General features: G+C 44.9%; 2 protein-coding genes across 2 annotated transcripts; both read right to left on the bottom strand.

Moving 5' to 3' along the window:
* Positions 1 to 3,504: 3,504 nt before the first annotated feature.
* Positions 3,505 to 8,242, bottom strand: LOC135899993 (uncharacterized). Its single transcript, XM_065429423.1, has 2 exons — positions 8,083 to 8,242; positions 3,505 to 5,312 (listed from the first exon to the last, which is right to left on the bottom strand). Exons 1-2 carry the CDS (start codon positions 8,204 to 8,206, stop codon positions 4,072 to 4,074), a joined length of 1,365 nt encoding a protein of 454 aa, XP_065285495.1. The 5' UTR covers positions 8,207 to 8,242; the 3' UTR covers positions 3,505 to 4,071.
* A 5,062-nt stretch (positions 8,243 to 13,304) lies between these two features.
* LOC135899994 (8.6 kDa transglutaminase substrate-like) lies at positions 13,305 to 19,986 on the bottom strand. Its single transcript, XM_065429424.2, has 4 exons — positions 19,887 to 19,986; positions 16,412 to 16,469; positions 14,542 to 14,668; positions 13,305 to 13,612 (listed from the first exon to the last, which is right to left on the bottom strand). The coding sequence occupies exons 2-4, from the start codon at positions 16,459 to 16,461 to the stop codon at positions 13,457 to 13,459; spliced, it is 333 nt and encodes a 110-aa protein (XP_065285496.1). The 5' UTR covers positions 16,462 to 16,469; positions 19,887 to 19,986; the 3' UTR covers positions 13,305 to 13,456.
* Positions 19,987 to 21,279: the final 1,293 nt, after the last annotated feature.

The raw sequence follows: 21,279 nt of genomic DNA, 5'->3' as shown, positions 1-21,279 counted from the left end.
ATTCATTCATTCATTCATTCATTCATTCATTCATTCATTCATTCATTCATTCATTGGATTAGAAGTTCCAAACATCAATGCATTTATGAGAAATGCGCTAGTGTAAAACTGCGGGTAAATCTTGATCTCCTGCGATTTCATAACGTGCGTCTGAATCTAGGAACAACCGTTCTTACATTTAGCCCTCATAGAGATGCCTCAGCCCTCGGCTGACACCTGAAACCACGGCTTCTTGCTCAACAACAGAACACCATGTCCACTCAGCCGCCACAGCTGGTAGACGATTCTGTATACCCTTAATGCTCATGCGGCAACCCCACTACCCCCAGCTCGAAGTGGAACGCGAGGCACTCGCAGGCAAACCATGTGAGCTCCATAGTGGTGTGGCCGCAACTTTGCACCGTCTCTTTTATTTCTTCTCAGAGCCCATGCCCTGCATCGGAACCCCCTAAGCACGTAAATAAAGGCGGGCTAACCAGCCTCGCCGATTCCACATTGGTGGCCCGCACGTCAGCAGCATGTTGCTTTCGCCGGTTGCCGCAACGGGGAGCTTCATCCTCGAGCTACCACCATTCTCGCAGTTCTCGCCCAGAAGCCCATCATCTGGCTCCTCACGCCCGAGGCAGTATTCTGCCTCCATGCAATCACATCGCAGTAGGACCAGCACCGCATCATGATAGATGTGCATCCGCCTGCTGTGCGTCGTGATGTCCCACCTCCAACGCCACAGGCTTATGACGCACTCAGGACATTCATGCCGGCCCTATCTGAACTGACAGTGCCACACCCCATTCTTGTTACGTGAAACCACAATCTGCGCACTTTCGACCATCACAGCACCAGCCACGTCGAGTCCTCCCCCCACAGCCATTACCCATCGCAGTTTGTAACTTCAGCCGGCTTTCGCGTCCTACCGTGGTCCTCCACCAGAATTTTCTACTGCTTCCAGAATGTACCCGGCAACACATTCAAAAGTTCCAGTTGGCCAAGGCGGCGCCCCGGTCTTGTTATTGCAACGCCTGTACAGCTGCCACGCTTTACCAAGGCAACACGCCTCTGACGCAGCCACCCACCATAACGACCGACTATAAACATGTTCGGCTGCAGCACCCATAAGAATTTGTATCGCCAGAAGGCAACCAGGGAGCAACTCAAGCTAGTTGATTAAAGTACGTGTTGAGCAGGTCTTGAAGCGCACCAAAACGCAGAAGCGATGTGATGTCTCGTTATCTATAAAGGTTTGTTTGTGTTCCAGTGCGCTTCAAGATTTGTTGGCACCAGCGCTTTTCAAGCTTCGGTCTCTACCACAGGTTGCCTCAGTGCCGCTGATGTTCACTCGTGGGCCACACTAAGGCATCTACACACCGGCGCCAGCAAGAGGGCAGCGTTGGCCACCCGCGGTCTGGCGGGCCTTCCTTTCACTTGGTCGACTCCCTGTCAAGCCCCGACCTCGGCCTTGATGACGCAATTCTGATGGGGACGACCAACAGAACATAACCAATACCTGCAGATAGTCTGCGCACACCGCGCTAATCAGACTCAACTTTCACTGGCCAGAAGGATCTACTGCTACGCTCAACCATCACCACCTTTTACAGCGAAGCTGTCTATGGCTATGATCGCGGGATTTATTTGTGGCGTAACATCGACAGAGAACTATCAGTGGCTCATGCCCTTTAATGCAATGGCTCATGCTCCCGTAAGGTGCAGGCTACCAGCACTCAGCAAAGTGAAGCGAACAATGCATAGATTCTTTGGAGTCATGCGTACAACATACAGAACAGCATACTTTTTGATAAAAAACAAGCTCAACACAACCATCGGCATCACATCATTGATGATAAGACGCTCCTGCGCGTACATGCAATACAAGCACGTAGCGCTTTCCGCATACGTTTAGAAATAAAAATTACTGCTGCGCAAGCCGCCAGGTTTGCGCAACAGTAACAACTCAACACTGGTTCCAGCGACACCACGTATGGGCATCATTGCCTTGCCGAGACCACACTTAACTTCATGGTGTGCACTCAGACACGCGCACACGGTCGTGAGCCAACGCTACTCACAAGAGTGTAAGAACACCAACGCTGACGACATAATCCCACATCACCTCAAGTGCTTCTGCCTCCACGCACTTCGCAACACGTTGCCGTGTGCTACACTCGCCCGAAGTGCCACTCTGAGCCATGACCACCAGAGTACTATGGTCGACCCCATCACTTCAACGCAAACTCCAGCTGAACTTTCTGACAGACACACATAATTGCCGACCATGTACGTAGACTGTAAATAATCATGCTGCTTAACCATACAAATCTCACTAACTTTGTTTCTTAGCAACAGTTCTTATGAACTCTCGAGACCACACTTCTGTGTTCGTTAACACGACCACTGTGTTCGTTAACAAACTTTAATATTTTCGCTGTCTCTGTTGGACGCTTCTTGTTCTTTCGAAGTTTACTAGCGTAAGAACTGTTTGTGAATACGGGCCCTGTCCGTTATATAGGCTCAGTATTGTATGAAAAAAAATTAATCCTTAGAAACACCGAACACTCTATGGTATAGGGCTATCATGTTGCTTTAGGTCAATTTGTTTATGGCTGCGCTATTTTTCGGGCATTTTTATCGTCAGCCCGTCGCGGCAGCTTCACGTGCACGCCCGTGCGAGCAAACGTCGTTGGCGCGCAGCGAAGCATGGACGGAACGCGCGGAGTGATGCGCTTTCAACACCTAACTTCTTGCGTAGCTTCGACAGCGCTGCACCTGATACCTGAGACGGAGTATAGTACATGGAGGAAGGAAATATATAGCAAGGAGCATTACATCACGTAACCAGCCTTGGCAAGTGAACGCTCCGTGAAGCCACGGTGGTGGCCCAACACGTGACCTCTTCCGTTGAGATCGCGGAGGAAAAACCGAGATTTGCTCAGACGCTTGGCTCCCAGTAGCTATGCCAGTAGTTTTTATTCAGGGTGCACTTATTGTTCAGCTGCCCTGCCGTGGCTCTGCCTGGAGAGCGGGAACACTAAAACCAACCGCAAACTTTGACGTGCGATCACGTGTGGGGCCACCAGGTTGGCTTCAATCGCATTCCGGTATGCTCCCTCCTATCATTTTCCTTCCTCCATGGTGTAGTGCATGCTTCTTCCTCGCGCTCTCCAGAAGTTCGCGTTCGGTGGGGAACATATGTGGCATCTCTACTGCCACCAGCTCTAGATGGAACGCGAGGTTCACGCAGAGAACCAAGCGAGCTCCAGGACGGTGCGACGACAACCCATTCACTGTCTCTTTGTTTTGTCTCAGAGCTCATGACCTGCCTCGAAACACCTCAATAAATGGAGATGGTCTGACCAATCTCCCTGTCTCCACACCCCCATTCGAAAATTCTATGACGTCCAGTGAAAATTATTAATTAGAAATGAGACACTTAGCAGCACACTTAATTCACTCATTAGTTACCACTCACCGACCTATTAATAAATGCTCAAAAAGACACAATACCTTCTGAAAAATGTATTTTATTGTATATAAACTTGTGCGCTGCCAGCTCACTTGAGTTGATGAATAGTATTAATGTAATCAATTTCTTTCTTCGAAATTGCACTGGTAGCTTCGAAACAGATTCATACTTGTTACCAATTTTATATTGAAGTGAAGTTCTGATCGATCACAGCCCGTCGTTGTATATGTCCATAAAGGCTTGAAAGTCATATAGGCACACCGGATTTTCCTTGTTAAAGTCCTGGCTCAAGGGAAAACAGAAGTTTGCTTTTCTTTACCGTGGCAACTTACAAACTACAAGGGTACAAGGTTGTTGTAGGACACACGTTAGGCAACAAGTCATAGTTTGTGAGGGTTAGCACGACAAAAGTATTACCCGACTGGAACGTAAGCTAGACACCAATGTGCTTCGTATATAAAAGCGAAAGCGGAAAAATTATAAGTTCCGTCTTGTATGGACGTCTTCGCATTCCAATGCTACTGATGAATGTTTGGAAGTAGCAGAGCATTGGCATTCGTACATACAAAATAGCTCCAAAGTATTTTTGTTTACATCATGTCACTCATACTTCAGTTCTTGCGTTGACCAAACTTTTCATTCGATAATATTTGGCGCCCCCTCAACAGATTGGACTCAATTGCAACATCAATTATACCATTCCCAAGAAAAAAATCTGTCGCAATAATGCCAGAGTACTTCTGCGGCTGGCGCCTGAAAAGCTCCGTTATGTCGCGATTTACCCACTCTGCCAACTTGCGTGTACTAACAACGAATTTTGGAAATTTGGGTGTGAGTTCCGCCATTATAGCGACCATATAACCCGCCCCGCGCGCACATGCCTTTGTTTTTAGGTACTCCATCAGCGCCTCCTTGGATTGTGCGTTAGGCCACTTCTGACATACTCCGGGAGCCAAGAACTCTTGGTAAGGTCCATGGTAGTCTCTGGAATTGTAAAATACTATGACACCGCCGTGCGTTCTCCCTTCATTCCTACACGCCCCTAATATTTCACCCATTGTCTTCAAGTAGTCGAACCGCTTCAGAAGCACACCCTTCAGTTCCGTAACAATGAGATGCACAAGTTTATCGTGTCGTGTGGTGGCGACCTTGCGTTGTTGCTCGAAACCTTTGGGGAACCTGTGGAAATCCAAGAGCACCAATTCCCCTGTTTCTTCCACGAACTTACGAACTTCCCTGAGCACTTGCCGTACAGTCGGCTGCCCTCGCATGATGTCATGGGTAATATAATAGTCGCCGTTGCAATACTGCACCCTCAAATCCAGGCCGCGAATACCGTACGCGAGCTGCTGCCAGGTGGTTTGATCTTGGTTAAATATCAACTGTTCGTGCGGGTGTGTGTACCCTGCTTTGTACATTCCGGCATTGTGCGTTCCGGGGATTAGCATATCGGTTAGCTTGATCGTAGACAGGGCAGCACAGTTCTCTCTCATCCATCGAGGCTGAGGAGTCAAGCACGATGAATACAGCACTTTATCTGGCCTCGACGATTTCACATCTCCCGATGTTTCCACTACAAGGGCCCAGTACCCGAGGCACTTTCCTTTCATCAAAGTAGTGACGTTGAAGTTCGGTGCTTTAATACGTGTAACGAACGATTCGGTGGGTTTCTTGATAGGCTGGCGGGCGAGAATATCGGAAGGACTTTGGGGCGGATTCCTTGTTGACAACATGACAGATACAAGTCCGATGTATCTGTGTGGTATTCCGAACCAGTTTAGCTCGAAAAAGGGTAAAATTCCATGGTCACTGAAGGACGATAGTGTCAAGTAGACGCCACTTTCTCGCATTTCTGTAATGAATTAAACAGCGTTAGTATACCATTCCACAAAATGTTTACGTACTTTTGGTGCAATTGTCAGTGTGTTTTAAAGAAAAATTTTAATTTTATGGTTCTCACTTCAGGCTTGATTGGCTGTGAGTCACTGAAAGATGTTCACGCCATTTCCCTTTCAATTTTATTATGGCATGAAACGGATGCCTAATTCCTACGTCAACTGTTATTGTCCATTTGAATCCTGACTGAATCAAGCTGTAGTAAAGATGACCACTTTCCAAGAATCATCATCAGCACTAGCTTGCCGCTTGACCTACATTTTTATGTGCCGTACCTGACCCCCGCGTTAACCATTGCGAACGCCCACAGTGGCCCCTTTACACAGCAAACATAGCATATAAAGAGCGCAAAAAGAAAAATTTATGTGGATATGACTTCCGCTTAGCAGAGACAAAAAACTTTTTTTTGTTCAATACTCATTTCACTTTTTTTTTCTTGTTAAATGCGGAATAGAGGGCATGTGTCGTGCCCCTTTGACACACACCGTGCGTCCAAACTAACGCTAGCGAAGCTGTTGACAAAAGAAAATGAAGAAAAAGCACGGTGCGAGATACAAATATAAAGCTTGCAGTATTAGTTTATCACAGGTCATACGACAGAGCACTGTAGCTATTATAACCATATCTTACAAAGCGTGTTTTTTTCTTCCTTGTTTTCTTGACAGCTGTTTTCTTATGACAGCTACATACAGACGTCACTACCGGTATCTACAATTTGATATTCTCAATGTTGGCGCACGAATATTTTACCGCCTGCTACTGCCGAAAAACGGAAGGTGATTTTAATATTTTGCATATTAGTATAATAGAAGTCGTTGCTTGCAAAAGTAGCGCCATGTTTCAATTCCTTTCTGTGGGTCTTTTGCCTCTAAAGGGCTAAAGGGAGGGTATCAAGTATCACTACTGACCCACGCAACGCGTTTGTCACATTTGGTCTTCTTTTGTTCGTGTAAAAATAACCAACGTTGTTATATATTACTTATATATTACTGGATATCTTATTGTTCAGTGCAGGTACAAAACTCAATATGCATAACAGTCTCTATACCTCTCGAATTAAAATGCTTGGCGGGAAAGTGCTATACTAACTACCAGTAATTCGAGCGATGTTTAGTGCTCCAAATTTTCGTATGTTGGTGCCGCCGTGCAGTCTTGAAGCTCTTCGACCATGGGCATCGTACTTCAGCTTAGATTAAATGCACCTGTACGTTCTTCCTTTTATAGAAGCAGCAGGGCTTCACAGTTCCTTTTATAAAAACAGCAGCAGTCCGACGCCGTAATGTCTCCGCAACACATTCCCCCTCCCTCGCACCGAGAATTTCGGGCGTGGATGTCGATTTCTGATGCGGATGTCGTGCGGCAATTTCTCTGCCACTGTTACTAAATAACATCTTAACTGTGTTGCTTCTTCATTTCCAACAAGATAATCACACAGACTGTGGTAAAGAATGGAAGTTTCTAGGAAGTCTGCATTCAGCATTGCCTTCAGTTTTGCTATTTAGGACTTCATTTGTTTTTGTAAAGCTTTCTGTGCACCAGGTGTGCAAGCTAAATATTTTCTGTCTGGCATTTTACATCTTAATTTTTTTCTATTCACGTGCCTGTTGATAATTCAGTGACGAAGGACTTGCTGTACCAAAGAATGCTCAGTGCTGGAATGTTTACTACAACACAACTACGATGCAGAGTGCCAAACAAAAAAAAACCACTACACCAGAAAAGCCTTATCCGGCAGACCCGAAGGTCAAGTTAATATAATTCCTAGTTTTCGCAGATGTCTGCTCAGAGCACATATGCTAGTATGATGGCTACGCCAATGGTGACACATAAGCCGCGGCCAGCTTAGAAAAAACAAGTCCCTTGCACAACCCCATCCACCTGCCTCAACTGCAAGCAGCCTATTATACCAGCGGCAAAACACCTCATGTGGTACTCAGGCACACAAAACTGTGCGAAGAAACACCTCTGCCAAAATGAGTTCCCGATTTACGATGAAAGTATCCGACCGTAGGGCGTATTAGAAAAATGTAGCACCACCATAGATCTCGTGGCTTTTGCCAGAAACCCGCAATTTTGGACCGATTGTAGATCGTGCTCTTTCCAACGTGCCTTCTCCTCTGAAGACAGGTTCTTCCCTTTATCCACCTTCGTATTAAATCAAGAGCTAAACAATAGAAAATTATTGAATCAATTAATTCGTGTTATAGTGACTGCGTCCCTTTCAGGCAAAGCTTCGAAGTATAATCTGGCTTAGTTTCTGTACCCATAAGTATTGCTGCGCGTGTCGACGGTTTACCTTAGTGTCATTTTTACTAATCTGTAAGAACAAGTTAACGGGTTCTAATTATAGACGCGGAGGCTGCCAATTTGATGAGAGCGAAATGCTGAAAAAACGCCCAGGCATACCGTGCTTTCGATGCGCGTTAAAGATACCCAGATGGACAAAATTATTCCAAAGCACTTCATTTTGCGGCGTCTTTCACAGCCTCAGTGTTAATTTATAAAGTTAAACCCAATGCGTCAGTTTTAAAATTTAAAAGAAGCTAGAGCAGCGATCCTTATATTGCATTGCGTCATTCGGCATTGTTGAAGAAAGCTTAATGATTGCTGCAACTGGAACAACGGCGATAAACATCTATGTGACAAGTAGTATCCAGCGCCACCTAAAGGCACTAGCATTCCCTAAATGTGATCTTTCTTTTAAACATGCAAAGATAATACGTCACCTCCAATGGCATGAACGTTGCATACGCCGCATATTAATAAAATAATATCGAATGTTGACATCACAACTATTGCTGAACGCACTTTGAGTGCCGCCCACTGAGTACGACGGTCACGAAAAAACATCTTGGTTCCGTCTTTCAAGGTCGGTATTCACTCAGCTACGAAATAATTGTGGAGACACGGGCAGACAATGGTTTATTATGCCAAGGGAAACACAATGCAGGCATTCGTAAAACTCAGACAGGGCATTTTCATTTGCCGTTTCTGCAGTCTATTGTATCGGAGGACTATACTGTTGCGTTGCTTTGACTTTGCGAGACTGCGGCGACGTACGTTCTAGACCGGTTTTATTACAAGCACAAAGGCCCACTGCAAAGCATGGAACACAAGAAATTCACCTTGCTTTGTCTGCTTCACCCTTACTTATGTGCCTACAGCTGGTTTTTCTAGGGAAATCTCTCGCGCTTTCCCTATACCTGAATTTAGTAATGGCAAGCATGCCAGAAACGCGCCTAGAATTTCAGTGTACGCGAGGTATTCGAGTACACAAATTGGAAACACCACAAGCATTAATAGTGTCGTTATTTATGCCTAGTGGCTTTACTGTTCTTTCACTGATCCCTCTGTCAATAATACAGCGCAATAATTTCTCGGTAGCAGCTCCCAATATGACGCAGGAAATGAAGTCGTATGCGCTCCTTGTCTTTTTACACGCAGGCCACAGTGACTCAAATATCACTGCTTTTTTTTTTACTGGGACATTTTCTTTTTCTTTCCTGGGTGAAGCAAGAGCTCGTGGCCAAGTGTCATGTGTGACCAAAAAATAGGCCTGGGGTCAGACGTTATCGGGCGGTTCACTTTCCCCATGTCCAGGAGAAGGCTATCGTAAAGGAGAAGGCGTGAAAATCCAGTGGTAGACATTGTGAAGCGTGCAGTTTCAGGCGGAAGAATCAACATTCAGGCTTTCTGAGCATGAATTTATCAAGTTCCACTCCTAACTAATGGAGTCCCTTCCATTCACGAGGCTTGCACGACCAAGAAGTGGCTAACCGACTTCTTGCGCCCACGTCACCCTCTATGTGGCATCTCAGTTCGCAATACTTTAGTCTGCTGCCCGGTTGTGCGTGGAGGCGTAAATGTAACGGATACTGTCAAACAGCCACCCTAAGCTAAAGACTCCTTAAGGGCCGCTATTGTGGAAGCACTAGTCGATATCAACACGCAGCATCTGATCCGAGCATATTGTTGCCTTCTCGGGTCGGAGGGGAATAAAAACCTGTCAAAGGCGTGATCAAAGAAGGTTTTTGGGTGAACTTGTGCCAAAAGAAAACGAGTAAAGTTTAAAACGCAACTTTAGCAATGAGCACTTTCTAAAATTTACACCATATTTCACTTCGTGCGTGCAATCTGGCTAGAAAAAGTACTTTTTTTGTAAAATCGGTGACACCATTTCGGGAAAATTCCAATACGTATACACGCTTCTTGCATCCAGCGATAACTTCGTAGCAGTAACGGCTAGCCGGTGAAAATGGTCACCGGTAAAAAATACAGACTAAGAGAAACAAGCTTTAATGATATGCTGGAGATGCTGGCTTGGCTGTTCGCCTGACATGCTACTCGAGGTGCTGGGTGGTGATCATGATATATACAGTGATAACAATGTACACCTGTTATTACATACAGCTGTTATCAATGCAGTATTCAGTCAGTCATGGAGGCCTAAATTGGTTTAATCGAACAGTCTTGTGAAACGGTGGTAAAAGATTGTTGATAGTTGGGCTAGTTGGTACCGATACATTAACCAGTGATAAAGGAAGCATGAACGATCTCTTTCCGGGACGTCAAGATTAAATTTGCCAGCGCATTGCCGAGACGGCGGACGCCTCATATACTGTCAGATATCCAGGAAGCAGCAGTTCCTTCAAAAGAGGGTGCATTCATGGGATGTGGAATCATTAAAGCATCCCATGCCATAAGGAGGGAAGTGGGTTACAGTAGCTACCCTTCAATTACTCTGTCAGACAAGGAGTACGCTGATTTACGCTCCACGCATTACCCTCGATCGAATCGCGCTGTGTATACTAATGTTTGCTTCATATGTTTTCATCTTTGTAAACCATGATGATGAGAGGACACTCTGTCAGCAGACATATATGAGATCTTTGTTTTGTTTTTCAATAAACTCATTTGTAAGTCTGAGCTGAGCCTCTCCCATACTTCTCCAGCTACCCTGGTCATGTACTAAGTTTGGCCATGTTGTCCCTGCAAACTTCTTAATCTCATCCGCCCACCTAACTTTCTGCCGTCCCCTGCTACGCTTCCCTTTCCTTGGAATCCAGTTCGTAACCCTTAATTACCATCGGTTATCTTCCCTCCTCATTGCATGTCCTGCCCATGCCCATTTCTTTTTTTTTATTTCAACTAAGTTGTCATTAACTCGCGTTTGTTCCCTCACCCAATCTTTAGAAGAGTAAAGTACACTTTTCTAAAATGCTTTAAATACTTCTTTGTTCTACCAGTTTTCTATACCTTACCGTCATATTTATTCCTTAGCCAACATCCTGTGGGCTACTGCGTATGCATGCACTAAGCACAGAGATAAACGAAGGAAAACACAAAATAGTTGAATGTGTCCTTCGTATTCACTTGCTTTTCCGTATGCACGACGAGATTTGCAGAAGCATATTTCCGCGAAATATGCAAATTCAATGTATTAGTCTGTTTGTTTTTAACGATGAAAACCATTCTACTAACCATTCAGTGGAGCTCAGCTGAGAGTGTCGTTTCAGGCTGAAAGTTCACTTGAAAAAAAAAATACCTCTAGGAAAAAGAATCCTATGTTTTGTTTAAAAAAAAGACCTTCCGTTTTCAAGCAGAGCGTTCTGATCACCGCCTCTTGTTCTTCTCTCGCGGTATTTATCGCATTGAAGAAATGGCACTTACGTGAAGCATAAACAGCCAAGTGCGCCAGTGACAGCCTTGTGCACCTGTACAACGGTCAAAACATTTAAAAAGAGACGGCGGCAAAGGTCACTGTTCATCTTTAGAACATACAAATGCACTGCTCAAGCAGAATACGGACTCTTCAGGCTAATGTCAGTCTTTCTTTGGTGTTCGTTGAACTACATCCCAAAATAAGATTACATCTGTGCAGCTTATAAAATAATGTTCATCAGTCGCGCGCACGTCGCACCCTCAGCACTTAAATGCACAAAATTGTTTGTTTAATGCGGCAAATTTATTACTATCAGTGTGTATGTAATTTATAAGAAAAATATTTCTTTACGTGAAAACGGGGACATATATATTACGCGTGGTCGCTGTTCTTAAGATTTGTCTCTTCGGCGAATCCTGTGTAATTCAAAGCAGGATGCCAAAACAGACAGAACACAAATGTAGAATATTGAAGTTATTTAACAGCGTGAAGAACGCTTCTAGGTGGCAGCATTGTTTCTTGAGATCCTTAGTGCAAATATAAATGGGGTAAGCGTGGATAAAGGTGCGAAGCTGATTACGCTAAATTTGCTGTACATGCACATCGTTGAGTGAGGCTGCTCCCGTGTTGTAGACCGACAGCCATATCGTTCTCGCTTAAACCTTTGTAATAAAAGCTGATCAGCTCTGTGTTTTGTGAGCTCAGCGAAGCACTGTAGAAAGACGTACTACTCTTAACCACCTGAATAACATTTTCTTTACTTCGCTGTAGCTTCTGTCTTTTCATGTGCTATTCTTCGTTGTTTCTTTTTCCAGCCAACTTAGAATAAAATGTGGAATTATAGCACCTACCACAAACAAAGGTGTTGCTTTAACGGAACCTTTTGCATTTAGCTTTCATCAAAGGGAATTTTTGAAAGAAAAAAAACATGGTGGGCAGATACGTTAGAATTAGGGAGCGCTTGCTCACGTTCATAATTATTTTTATTTTTCAGGCGTCCACTAATGTCCACTTTCCCTCAGTCATATTCACTGAAAATCACGCTCATGTCCGCTCATGCTTACATACATATGGCGACAAAAAATGGTTTACATTTGTTATCTCAGGCCACCTCAGGCCACCTAGACTACACAAGAACATTAGCACGGATCAAAGAGAAGTGCTATTGGCCATGGCTCGCAGCACAGGTGAAGTATTACGTTCGAACGTGCCTTGACGGCCAGTGACGTAACGTGCCACTTGAGAAACCTGCCGGACTATTACATCCCGCTGCAGTGCCGGTAACGCAGTTTGCACAAATTGGAATAGACCTCTCGGACCCATTCCCAATAACTGCTACCGGAAATAAGGGGATCATAGTTGCGACAGATTACCTCACGCCATATGTGGAAACCAAGGCATGTCAGAGCAGCACAGCAACTGAGGCCGCACAACTCTTCGTGGAAAACGTCTTCCTGGGGCACAGTGCTCGAGCGGTCATCGTAACCGACAGGGGACCCGCGCTCACGGCTGTGCTTCTGCGAACTGTACTCACGTTCAGTGGCACGGCGCACAGACGGACGACAACCTATCACCCGCAAAACAATGGGCTTACGTTCCGTAAGCCCATTGCTTTGTGGGTGATAGGGCCCCAACAAGACTTTCGAAAACATGCTGTGCATGTGTGTCGATGCGGAGCACATCAACTGGGACAAAATATTACCCTATGTAGCGTTTGCTTATAATACAGGTCGGCAAGAAACAACGAGGATGATGCCATTCAGTCTCCTCCACAGTCGAGAGGTGACTATGCAATGCTGGATACTAAGCTGCCTCATGATTCCAGCGATTCCGAGACTGACACCACAGATTTTACAGAGCGCGCCAAATAAGCAAGACAGCTCGCGCATGTTCGTATAACTAGCCAGCAACAACATGATGCCCTACGTTACAATCAACACCATCGTTGCGTCGTCTACCAGCCCGGCGAAAGATTCTGTATTTGGACTCCAGTTCACCGCCGAGGCCTCTCAGAGAAACTTCTACGCGGATACTTCGGACCGTACTAAGCTCTACAATGCCTTAGCGACGTCAATTCTGAAGTCGTTCCTCACAGCACATCGTGCTCGAGACGCCGTCAGGACCTATATACATGAGACTGTGCACTTGGTGCGCATGAAACCCTATTTTTCTGAATGACATGGACACTTTATGGTTGGTTTTCTGGTTTATCGAGGAGAAACAAAGCCAGTCACTTTCTTTAAGACACCAAGGTCTTTTCAAATGAATTCAAGCAGAAAGCAGAAGTTGAAAGACGTAAGGCACTTTATTTTACATAGCGAATGCCTGTAACGTGCTTTGTAACTCAATAGGTAAAGAGTAAACGAAAGTTATATATCACACTTGGCCGGGGCTCACATGCCGATCCCAATCACAACTGCAGACAGGCCCTGTCTCGTTCAACCATGGTGGCCCTTCTCGCTGTTGAAGACGTATCCCTTCTCGGCGCAGATGCCGGTGGCGCCGGTCAGGATGGCTGCGCCAGGCTCCAGCTGGCAGGTGTTCTTGCCGGAGCACTTGTCCTGGAAGACTGGCACGCAAGACTCGCCGGGGCACTGCACCACAGTATGGCGGAAAGGAAAAGGCAGGAATTAACGACTCGGTTAGAGGAGCGCTACCCATTAGCCAAAATATCAAAGTATGGGTTCCACCCAATCCTGGCTGTATTATGTCACGCCTATGATACTTGTCATGCTTGTAAGCTCCAAAGGAAAAGGACGAGGGGGTTTCTCAATCTGCAAAGGCTTAATGGTGCAGCAGAACGTGGACTAGATGGTAAGTGCTTGCCAAGGGGTAAAATAAACAGGTGGGCCGGAAGAGTAGCAGTATACTTTTCCTTTCAGTGCTAGTTTTAATTACGACTCCTATTATTTCCGTCCTTCGTATATTATGTTATACACCGTATCTGATATTCAGCGCAACTTTGTATAATTTCAGTCAACACTGCGTCAAGTAGCTTGAGAAGTGAAAAAAATAAGAACATCTAAATAGACGCGGTCGATATGAAGTGCGTGCCAAGGCTGCCTGCAGATTCCAGTGCTCCCTCTATTCTGTTTCTTTTTTACTTTATTAGCGTTAGCGTTATTATTTCTAACGGATGGCAATTTCTTGTTTTTTCGTTTTTTTTTCTTCTTTTTTTTCTTTTTTTTACTATCGTAAAGGCTTTGGTTGTTGTGCTCTAGTTTTGTGCTGCGGCTCAGATTCTGGCTCTAAGGGGTACATCAGGATCATATTTCCTTCGCTTTTTTTGTTTGTGTGGGCATTAGAGCGTACAACTTTTTCTGTTTTCTTGTTTTCTTGTCTGTATTAATGCATGTGCCTAATGAGAAACACAATTACATTAGCCATCATCACATCACATATCTGCCGGTAATTACCAGTGCATAATAAATATGACCGGCTGCCCTGACTTCCTCTTTATACGTTCTAATCATTGCTGCAAGAAACTGATGAAACTGATATGTTCGGCTGCCGACATGCGTACCTTGTAACAGACATCGCAGCAGTTGCAAGCGTCCTTGTATGTACCGCACTTGCAGCTGGCTGGGCTTGGGCACTTGCTGTGGTCGCAGGCGCTAGCGTCACAGTTCGGGGCAGAGGTCGCCAGGGAGCTGCTCGTAGCGTTAACAAAATACACCAAGTATCACTCCGTCCACGACGCGCACAAACACGCACATACACGAAAATACAGAGGTTGCATGAATAAATTAATTCATGACGCTAGAATACAGTGCACTAATAGAGCGACCGTCCTTTAAAAAGACACCTTGTTCAATCCGATGTTGATGAATTACTAAAAACATTTCTCTTATCGGGAAACTGCATAAGCTTGCGTTGACAACGCGGAAGGAAGACGACGCATTATTCAGCTACCAACCGAGCCTTTAATGACGTTCGAGGGCGCATATGAGCATATAAACCACAAACAGAAAAAGATGGCAATACATGTATTTACATTCGTTGTTGTCTTTTTTCCATGTTGTCAAAACAAGTGTCTGCTGATTTTCAAAAAGTACGTGCCAACTAGCTCGGCTAAGAACCACCGGCCAAAAACATGCTGAAATCCGCCAAGCGTGTGGGTGAAATATAAAGTGAAAATAAAAGACCTTTGCAGGGCTCAATTTTTTAACGTGCTTTCTACATGCTCCATGTGTGACAAATTCATGACTGCTTTCCGCACTGTTTCATCTACCGATATACCTTGCGAAGTCGTCCACTATGAAGCTCTCCTGTACTTTGTCTGCGAATGCGTGGAGGCACAGCATTCGTCACGACTGGTTGCTTGGTCGTCTTTCTCGGCGAACATTCACTGGACGTTGCATCACAGCGCTGAAGCAAATAAACCTTAGATTTGTACAAGGACTAAGACTTGCATCAGTATGTTCTGTACTGACCATGGTTGCATTAGCGATTTCTTTCAGTATTGCACAACTTACTCGTATACTGTTTCCTTACAAACAACGTTCATTAAGTGAGCCATGCCCTCTGGAGCTGCTCCAGCGTCTCAATGACTCCGCCCTATCTCAATGGCACATGACACTGAAAAGCTAAAATGGGCTGAAGTCCGCCTTCACACTAAGCGACACGCATGTAGCCCATATTCGGCACATTTTGAGCATCGTGCCTCATGTCTATTTCACGCCACTGGGTGCTCCAGGTATAATCACAGTTTAAAAGTTTTTCATGCGGTTGCCATAACAGCAAAGAATGCAATTCAGCTTTGAATACGAAGTGAACTGTTCGACTCGAAATAAATGCAGTGAAGCCACGATGAGAATACGCAAGAAATACCTTACGTCGGTGCTTACTCTTTTAGCAAGCGTAGCAGCCATCAAACAATGCAACGAGCTCAGACGCCAGTGTTGAGCATTAGTTTCCAGATGTATAAGCAGTGCGGAATACGTGGGTATTTTCCGTAAAGACCGTGTGCGGTTTAATGTTCACCAGAATTACCCTGGTTCGTATCTTCTTCCTTGAAATTGCCCTTGGGTTTTTTGCCTTTGCTGCAAATATCAACTGGCTTAAGAAGAAAAAAAGCACATCCCTTTGTGCACGAAACGGCTATTCAACGTGGTGGCGTCTCTGCAAGGTTGCAGAGGAGAGAAAGGCGATGAAAACAACTAAACTGAAATAAATCACAAGGAATCATCTGAACTCCGTCCAACTAGTGTCGTAATGCACCATAATAGTTAAGTGCGTTGATAACCTTTATAACACGTGAAAACATAGTCAAGCATGCGCGATGGAAATTATTTTTCCTCATGAAGTACTAAGTGGTTTCATGTTGAATTAGGAAGTCATGTGGTAAACTTTTGTTCGCTGACATGTTTTGTTTTCTTAGAGATGAAACATACCCAATGACGGCGACGGTGAGGACCACCAGAAGCAGCAGAGTAGCCTTCATCTTCGTTTCTAGAACAAAGCGCAGAGGTTGAGAACGTGAGAACAAGTTATACAATACTGCCACTTCATTGGCTTGGCAGTTATATCTACTGTAAGCTGTGTGGGGTATTTCTTTATTAAAATTTCGAAAAGGGGCATTAAACTGGCGGTTTCGTTTTTTCGTAACGCGCAATCAAATGTTTGCCGGTACAAATACAATAAAAGTTTACTGTCAGCTACGATAACCTTTTTTAGTGCGCACACCCGATCTTCATTGCTCAAGTTAGTTGATTAATAGTTAGTCACCACTTTCATGTTGTAACTCTTCTATTATTAGGCTATCATTTCTGTTTGTGCCGCAAGGGCTTCGCAAATGGCAAATGCGATAATTTACTAAGTATGCGTACCTATTTTATTGAATCATCTCAAACGGTCTCTTCCATGCTTCCTAATCTGTCGCAATGAGAGCATCGGGGCCTTACTTCATAAAATATTTTGTGTCGCGAAGTAGGTTATTTGAAGCGCTGTTCCTTGCATTGATCTCTATTGCCTGGTGTCCTGCGCAGCTTACTGGTCACAGCCTAACCCTGCATTGAACATAACCTAGTGATTACGCAGTGTAATCCCAAAGACATCATTGTCGATTCTTCTGTATCCTTGTCTTTCATTTTCCTGAGTCAGCTACAAAAAAATAGGGGTTTTCATTTGTGGCTACTGAATTACCATTTACACCATAACCATCATCGGCGTCTCACAGTACGATACAGGCTGAGTTCGAGTAACTTTGCATAGCTTGGGTGCTGAGGTGCAGCTACAGCATTATGAGAAAAGCACTAGTACATCGCACGTCCCCCATCGCTCAAAAAAGAGTGCGGCCGGCCAAGACCTAATTAACTTGCTGACCACCATGGCGACTTCGCTGTAGCAAAGTTGGCAACAGTTAGCTCAGCTATTTATTGCTTTTGCTCCGCAAATGTAGCGCATCAGCAGTTACAACCTTTTCGAGCCTAGCAACTTTTTCTAACGCTACTCTTACTACTTGCCGTGCCACCTAAGACAGTAAATGCTCGCGAGTACTCGCGTCTCCTCGGCGCGAGCAGGTACGTGCAGCCACCAGTTTTTTGCACTAAGTTATTGCAGTGTCTTAACTATCACATACTTCGCCCATGGTGTTTCTCGAGCATGAAGCTGTGACGAGACCTTCACACTCATTTGGTGTCAGCCCACGCTATCGTGCCGAGGAGCGAGTCATGACAGAAGTGCTTATCACTATTACAGCAGGCTGTTTTATGAAAACAGGAAGTTCTAGGCCAGTGCTTGCAGACCAATTCCGCATGGAGGGCTATGTATGTGCTGCTCAAGTTCCTGAGCTCTACTGGACCGCATAATAAGTTTTGAATACACCACCTGCTAGTGATGGATTATGCACGTATTTTACGTCGTCATTTATGCTCCTCTTCTCTCTTTCTCTCCCCTTACCTTACTATCCTATCCCCCCCTCTGTGCAACGTAGCCAACCACAACTACTTCTGCGTAACCTTCGCGCCTTTCTATACGTCCTTCTTTTCCTTACGAATCTCCTTGTCTTTCTCTCTCTCTCTTTACCCCCTCTCCTCTTCCTACTTCTTTCTTTAGCTCCCTCTTGCTCATGCTGAGTGCCAACTCTGCTAGCGAACATAAACAGAGCTATTAGAGCACAGACATAAGGCATATTTGGCACGTATAAAGCTAGAAAGAACGTCATACTTGGATTTCATGTGCTACAGAATCGGTCTTGCAGCCACGGTTTTGCTTCTTGTCCCTGCCGTTTCTTTTACCCCATTTTGCCTAATAATTTAAAGGCTTTATGACAAGTTGAATCAACAGTCAAACAATGGGTGCATACAAGGCCCAATGAACGGAGAAGGACAGAAATTGCAATTTCCTCACTTGCATACAAGGACAACAAAATTAGGAACTCGGGCCCCAGAAGCGCCGCACGAATAGAGCTAACGATGTGAAACAATAAAATTTCGTTTCCTCTACGAACGACATCTCCATCTAATAATATAAAGGTTTGTCATTTTCCAAACCCTCGCTTATTAGAAGCATCAAAATTCAGCCAATAAAAATAACAGTAACAGAGAAATGAAAAATCCTGGAGCCACACAAGTAGATTATTCTGGCGAACTTACTCGAAATATTAATTTTCCACCTGTCGCGCAAGCACAACTTCCATCTTAAGGAATTAATATTTTTCTTGCCTCGACAATATTTCAATGTGTAACTTCAGCATGCGCTTCACACTTGCCTTTCAAGAGTAAACCCTACTGCACGCATAGCTAAGCGCATCTTACTTTCATATTTCTTACTCAAGCTGAAATGAAAAAAAAAAGTGAGCGTCTGGCGACCGTGCCACTCCTTGGTTGCTCTCACTTATCACCCTCATTTATTATTATGGTGTCTCTCATTTAGTTGCTCTTACTAAGCTTACTCATTTGCCTCGCTAAAAAACCAGACATCCAAAAATGTCACGCTTCCGCTTTCCTTAAACGAAGGGAGTTCTAGCTGTTCGAACAAACTGCTGCGGGAGACACTGTAGCATATAGCGTGCACTGAAAAGGCACGATTTTAAATGAAATGGCATATTGCCATTAGTAGAACTCTGAGTCATGCTGAGTTAGCAATTAATGATAAATGCTGATGGGGATGTGTGTTGTTCAATGGCGCAAGGGTCAGAAATGACCAAAGAACGCCATGACAAATAATGAATACTGAAAGCCCTGCCAAGCAAGAATACTAAAAACGCCTTTTTGTGTATAACTCAGCCACTTGAGATGTTGGGGTAATGATTATGTTCAAGTTAAGGGCAGCTTCGACAAAAACGTTCGAGGACATCACCATCTTCTAAAACATTCACTTCATGGTCATTCATTAATAATATCGCGTCAGGTGCCACCTCACCTACGCGGCTACACATGAGATGTTAACGATGCCTACATGGCAGAGTATTAGACCCACTTGATGAGTTTATGACAGAGTATTAGACCCACTTGACTTTGGTTTATCGAGTTCAATTTATTCTTACTTCTGTAACCTAATCAGCCAAACAGTGTCCAGTATTTTCCTAGTGCTAACTCACTGCGTGGGAAACTATGCTTTCTTTTCCTGTCATTACAGATACTCTAAATGGTTTAGCAAGACGTAAGTGTCCACCAATGTATGCAGCCGACACTCCGGCTAAAACCGTGAGCTGTAGTATGAGAAACAGGGTGCTAAAACTCACAAATCTGTGAGCCACGCCATTAAAACATGCAGGCTGCCTTGAACGAGGACAACAAGGCAATGTTACTGGCACAGAGATTCACGGCATGACGTCGCGACAACGGGCATCTTCCGAAAACTGGGTGATTCGGTATCCGCAATCTTCGCGAAGCAAAGCGGTCATCCCGGTGCTCAGGGGCTCACCTTCGCAGTCGCGGCACAAGTGCAGAGTTGGTTGAAACGAAGACGTATCTACAGAAAAAGTGGGTGGGTTTTATACGCGGCAGATCCTGTCGCCCTCTCCTTCGCCTGAATCAGCAACAAAGTCCAGCTTCAAGCGTCCTCCTCTTCACAAAACCTTGAACGTTCGCTCGAGGTGGCACCATTCACTGGAAGCACTGCCGCCTCATTAATGCGATGGGTGAGAACTGGTTTCGAACGCGCCAATGTTAACTAAAGAAAGAGCTCAACCCACCCTCCCAACGTGGCCCCTATCTCAAATGATCGTCGCAGTCCGCTTCGAAATCCAGCATGTTCCAACGTCGAGCGCACGGATGCACTTTCTTGCTTTCACCAAGTTAAGAAGAGAAAACCGCGGGATCAACGCAGAGGCCTCGCGCGTGCAATAAATTGAGCGAGTGCAGTATTACGTGGAAGGAATCGTGGATATGCGCGCTTGTTAATCGCGGTGGCCGAAGAGCCCGTGATCGGACTCTGGATAATGCTATTGCGCGTTATGTTAACTTATGGAAACTGACCGATCCGTCTGAAGGTTATTCGCAGAATCGCTGTTTCGAGCATCGTCCGATAGACAAAACGAACCGGCAAGCATTAAAACGTTCCTCCCATTTTCTCGCACTCGAATCCACATGCGTACCAAACGCCTCGCATGCATTTATTCCTTAGTGAGTCAGCGATGTTCTTGCTTACATTCAAGTTTCGGTTCGCGCTTCACATTCGCCCCAACAACCGTAACAAAAGTTTGCTACCTTCAGTAAAACGTATATTAAAGAAACAAGAGGTTCAACAAAAATAGTTTTTCTGCAAATTGTTTAGTCTTTTGGGTGCAAAGTAAGTTTCAACTATTCATTCCCCTGTGCGTGATGGCTTCGATTCCCGCTCATCTGCATACAGTAAACAAGGTGACCACGGCAATACGCGCTCAATAATAAAGCGCCTAAGCGTTACGGCTTACTCCTCTGTTATGCCACTATTGACACGATGAGTGCTCAAGCCCAACTTTTGTTTAATCTGGAATTTTCGAAGTATTTGGTGTGCGCTTTCCTTGTATATGTTTTGTATGCACTCTTCTGGTATGACACAGTATTTATCGAAGTTGCACTGGCACCGCTGGGCTAGAAAGAGTCAGTTTCCAGGGTTCCGCTGTGAATCCATAGGTCAGCTTCTGTCCCCCGGTGGTGTTGAAGTTATTGTACTACAGAGGCACAGAAGCCGACCGTAAAACATGCCTTGATTTGCATGCTATCGGCAAAGGCTGCATATAGGGACACGCTAAAAAAAAGACATTTCGAAATGTATGCCACCTTCTCATCTAATTGTTGGGTTTTGAACCTTCGTTTCATAGAATGCTGGTCGC

Source organism: Dermacentor albipictus, chromosome 4, assembly GCF_038994185.2.
Source record: "Dermacentor albipictus isolate Rhodes 1998 colony chromosome 4, USDA_Dalb.pri_finalv2, whole genome shotgun sequence".
Taxonomy (NCBI): Eukaryota; Metazoa; Arthropoda; class Arachnida; order Ixodida; family Ixodidae; genus Dermacentor; species Dermacentor albipictus.
This window is presented reverse-complemented; position numbering and strand designations above follow the sequence as displayed.